Source organism: Rhincodon typus, chromosome 26 (genome assembly GCF_021869965.1).
Source record: "Rhincodon typus isolate 14 chromosome 26, sRhiTyp1.1, whole genome shotgun sequence".
NCBI classification, from domain to species: Eukaryota; Metazoa; Chordata; class Chondrichthyes; order Orectolobiformes; family Rhincodontidae; genus Rhincodon; species Rhincodon typus.
Window position 1 is genome coordinate 1,515,753 of NC_063357.1, and position 5,200 is coordinate 1,520,952.

The 5,200-nt window shown below is 44.9% G+C and overlaps 1 protein-coding gene across 1 annotated transcript in view; it reads right to left on the reverse strand.

Moving 5' to 3' along the window:
• Positions 1-5,200, reverse strand: part of tsr1 (TSR1 ribosome maturation factor) — a 41,385-nt gene that overhangs the window by 2,649 nt on the left and 33,536 nt on the right. The window contains exons 5-8 of the mRNA XM_048612320.1: positions 4,216-4,379; positions 3,171-3,376; positions 1,872-2,031; positions 959-1,069 (exon numbers count right to left, since the gene is read on the reverse strand). Of these exons, the coding sequence (XP_048468277.1) occupies positions 959-1,069; positions 1,872-2,031; positions 3,171-3,376; positions 4,216-4,379 (641 nt within the window). The remainder of the gene's footprint in view (positions 1-958; positions 1,070-1,871; positions 2,032-3,170; positions 3,377-4,215; positions 4,380-5,200) is intronic.

Consider the following 5,200-nt stretch of genomic DNA (forward strand, 5'->3'; position numbering starts at 1 on the left):
GGGACAGGTCTGACACCGTGTAACACTGGGGGATAGTACTGGTCGGGACAGATCTTATATAACGGCTTGGTTAGACTGCACCTGGTGCATTGTGTGCAGCTTGGTCTCTATCCCAGGAAAGATGTTATTGCCATAAAGAGTGTGCAAAGGGTCACCAGCCTTGTTCTTGGGAGGGTGGAGCTGTCCTATGAAGGGAGATTGTGCAGACTGAGCCTATATTTTCCAGAGTTTTGAAGAACACAAGGTGATCTCATTGAAACTTAGAAAACACTTAAAAGGACAGAAAGTGTAGACACAGGTAAAATGTTATCCCCGGTAAATTAAAAATAAGGTAGATGCCATTTAGGATCAAGATGATTTTTTTTTTAAACCTCAGAGGGTCTGAACCTTTGGAAGTCTTCCACAGGGGCCTGTGGAAGCTCAGTCTTTGTGTACATTTAAGGTAGAGATGTGATAGATTTCTGATTCGCGCTGGTGTGCAGGGTTATAGGGATGGAGTGAGTAAAGAGTATTGAAGTTTTCGATCAGCCTTGATCATGTTGAATGGGTTGACATTATCAGGCTCGATGGGCTGAATGGCCTACTCCTATTCCTATCTTCCTAACATCCCAAGGGATCTTCACAGGATGGACATGGAAAGAATGTTTCCTCTTGTGGGTGAATTCAAACTGGGGTCAATGTTTACAAACGAGGAATCTTCTATTTAAGACAAAGGTAAGAATTTTTTTTCTCTCTGAGAAACATGAATCTTTAGAACTCTCCCCGAAATGCTAGTGGAAGCAAAGTCTGAATATTTTTAAGGAAGGGATGGATAGGTTCTTGATAAGTGAGGGGATGAAAGGTTCGGAGGTAGGCAGGACTATGGAGTAACCACATCAGCCATGGTCTTACTGAATGGCAGAGCAGGCTCGAGGGGCTGAATGGCCTCCTCCTGTCTCTAAGATGATGCGTGCAGTACCTTCTGTTCATGTGGCAGTAGAGTGAAGAGGATCAGGGGAACCTCCAGTTTGAAACTCTCCATCAGCGACACGGGCACATTGCCAATGTGTACAGTAACATACCAGCCAGGCTGTGAGCAAGAAAATAAAAACCACTGGTCAGCTTTACAGAGGATCACTGACGACAGAATGAGGAGCAGTTAAAAACCCAGCATTTACTCAAAAACTGATAAATCACAAAGTGCTCTGAAACTCTCTAACACAAAGTGTGAGAAACATACTGTCCTCAACATGGACAATGCCAGATTCAGCAACAACACACTGGCACCCCAACACCTCAGTTGGCACTACAGTAAATGTGTGAAAACCTGCCGGGGTTTCTGCAGGCAATAACCAGCAGAGGGAAATGGAAAGGCCTCCCTCGACATGGAGGGTAAAGGGGAAGGCAACATGGAGGGCCAACTCACACAGGGAACATAAACCGAACTGTATCCCACCGAGAGTCAGCACCCTCAAGAACTGTATCCCAGTGAGATAACAATAATAAAAATATAAATCCTGACCAATACAAGACACGGTAACTGCAAAGATAGGTTCACACGTGGCTCACTGAGGTTAAGCAGCTACTCCCTGCCCTCTGGTTAAAGCTGATACACATTACTTAACTCGGAGCTCAGAAACTTGCCATCAAGAACCAATCCAGAATCTCTACAGTTCAAACATCACCAGCTGTCCACCTTTCTCTGCCCATCTGCTACTGAAACCACATTTTGAACTCTGAAAGGACAGACAACACCCTACAAATCAACCCTTCCCCCAAACCAATACACCACCCCCTCCAAATCACAGCCCTTCCCCCGACCCATCACAACCCCGCCCCAAACCAATACAGCAATAAGCAATAAGCAATACACCATCCCACCCCCAAATTACCATTGCACCTTCCTCCTCCTCTTCAATCTCCCTGTAGATTCTTCTCTTTGTCCGGGTGTAGTTCTGGAACTGGAATATCCTGGCGTAATCCCGTGGCAAGTTCTCCTTGGGGTCCCAGGGCGAAGTCCGGAAACTCTTCAGCCCCCGGTACTTCTGAAACCTGTGGAATGTAAACAAAACACACCAAGAATAATCAGTCGTCATTTTGGGAGGAGCTAAACAAGAGATTAGTGCTCTCTTAAATCATCCTATGCCACATTCCAACCACAATCACAGAATAATCCACACAGGAGAAGGCCAATCAGCCCATCATGTCTGTGCTGATTCTTTGAAAGAGCTATTCAATGCCATAACAGGATACTTAAGTCATCCTGCCAGATACTGGCTGCCCTCATCAGATCACTGCTTGCTGTGTGACCCAAAACTTACGAATGGGCGCAAAGTTGCCACTTTCAGTCCCAAAAAGTAACCAATATTAGATGCAATTCTGTGACTGAACAGTAACTTGCTAAGCAATCCAGATTGTCCTAACAATTACAGTAAACTGATTTAGAATGATCAATTGGGTTCACAGCACCACCTGCTTATTAACCCTCCTGACACTGGAAACAAATAATCTTCCAGCTACCCAACTCAAACACTGAGTAGATATTTAAGGATGAGCTGTTGTATTTACCACAGATATAGTGTCATGCAGGAGGATTTCAATAAAGGAATTTCAGCAAAATCTACCAGAATAAACAGAGGAAATCCTGAAAAAAAGCAAAGGTTGGAACGTGATGAGGATTTTCAATACTTCAAGCAGCTGGCACTCAAGTGTCTAGCTCCACCAAGGCTAGAACGTTCTGTCCCTCACCCCAGTCTTCATTTTGAACTGAAACAATTCAGACTGATTATCTGTGGAAGCGTGTTGTGCCACACAGGTAAATCAGGGCCTGTTCTCATGTGATACACAAGTGTGAGCACACAAACACATGGAGACACATCCAAGACCAACTGCAAAAGCTGCTGCCAGTGTCTGGCAATGGAGGTGTTAACATTGTCCAACAAAGCACAAAGAACTGCCACTGAGTGTCCGTGATAGGAGCTGCTCGGTGCCAAGGAAACCAGTAATCTTGTTTCACTGTTAACTTATATCATTGCTTTTCAGATGTCTATCATTTGGAAATGGTGCACAATAGAGAAAAGTAATGACCGGAAGGATGGAACTGCCCATCGTTCCCAGTGTGCAGTCTCAGGATGAGCCCTGTACACAGATTTACTGAACAACCACCACAATATCAGGCAGCCTCCACACACCTGACTCGAGCTGCTACATCCTTTGGCGTGTCTACCTCATCAGGGAACATTTCATCCATTCGCTCCTGCTTGTACTTTTCCAGCATCATCATCTCTTCTTCTTCGTCAATCTTTTCGTCATAATGATCATCGCGAATGCTTTCTGGAACTGTCATGGTTTCACATTCCTCATCAGCCTCTTCCTCACCATCACTTGCTTCACTGGCCTATAGGGAAGGAATAATAGCAGGAGCTGGGTGATAAATCCTTTTCTCACAAAAACCACCAACAGCACCAGGGAGCTCCAGGTCAGACCACAGTGTCCCAGAATTTGTTTCACACTTCAGCATGTCTCACACAAGCTGCTACATATACTCCATCAAAGTGTTTGGGAGAGCAGTCCCTGCTGCTGCAGAGGCAGAAGCAGCTACAAGCACAGCAATACCTGACTATAAGCAATGAGATGAATTAGCAGCAGATCAATGCCTGGTGGGGTCTGTTATTGGCAGGATGCTGGTCAGGATACCAACACCTTTCAACAATGTCACAGGGATTTTCACATGCAGCTTAATAGGTGTACCCCCTGTACATATCAACCCAATTCCAGCAGCAACTACACGATAGCACTCCTTCAGTACCATAATGTGTGTGGTGGTGGGTGTCAGTCTATTGTACTTGCCTACCTGAAGCTCAAGAAACAGTTTCTTCCCCTGTAGCCCCAGTGAGATGAGCAGTCACTGTCTCACTCTCTGGGAACTGCATACACACCTCCAAGCTCCACTTCAGACTACAATTTACAGCCAGCTCCCAATGATTTTTGTCATTTACCACACCACATGGTGTTGTTTTCCCCATATGTAAACATTAAATATGGCCCAGAGAATGGGCCCAAGTCCTGCAGAAAATAGTGGCTGCTTCATCCTCAAAATCCCTGACCCACAGGATGCAGACTTAAACAGCAATGTTTCCTGACGCAGGGGAATGGGAGTTGCAATTTTTAAAGCCAATTTTCTTTAGAACTCTGCGCACATCAGCAACAGATCTATAGAATAGACAGCTGGCTCACCTGTGACACGGTCTCGCCCATCATCTCATTCTTCTCCATATCTTCGTCACTTTCCTCCTCCTCTTCCTCATCCCCTTCTTCATCATCCAGAATCCATGTGGCCTGGTAATCAGAGGTACCTTTTGGAACTTTTCGAACGATCTTCCTGCTTACTTTCAGAGTATCTAGAAGGAGGCGGGTAGAACTGAGACTGACATTTGAGCTATCAAAGCACCAAGCTGAGCAGGAGACAGTGAACTCTCATCATTTTCCAATTAGCATTAACTGGAGGCTCACTGCTTTCACTATCCAAGATACAGAAAACATGCCATTAATCACTATAAACCAGGAGGTGGGAGAGGGGAACTTAGTGAAGCTGCAATCCCAGGAAAGTGGTACTGAGCAAACTGATGGAGCTGCAGGCTTAGTCTACAGGTCCTTGATGGACTTATCACAAGGTCTTAAAAAGAAGTGGCTAATGAGATAATACATATGTTCATGTACTTTTCTAAAATCCCCTCAATTCTGGAAAGGCTCCATCAGAAAGTAATAAATATAACTCCTCTGTTCAAGGAGGGAGGGAGGCAGTAAACAAGGGACTATCATTCAGTTAGCTTGACGTCTGTCTTACGGAAGGTGTTTGAATCAGTAAGGAGTATAACACTGGGCACTTAGGAACAGTTCAAAGTAATCAGGAAAATGTCATGCTGCTTACTTTGGTGGGAAGAATAAAAATATTGAGCATTACTTGAGGGTTTGGGGTACTCTGGTGCATGAGTCACAAGGTTAGTATGCAGCTCAGCAAGTGATTAATAAGGCAAATGGAATGCTAGGCCTTATTACAGCAGGGTTGGAACCTGAAAGCAAGGATATCCAGCTTCAGTCACACAGAACATTGGTGAGACTACAACTCAAATACTGTGATAACACAGTATGGAGCTAGAAGAACACAGCAGACCAGGCTGCAGAACTGGAAAGTTGACATTTCGGGTCGGGACCCTTCCTC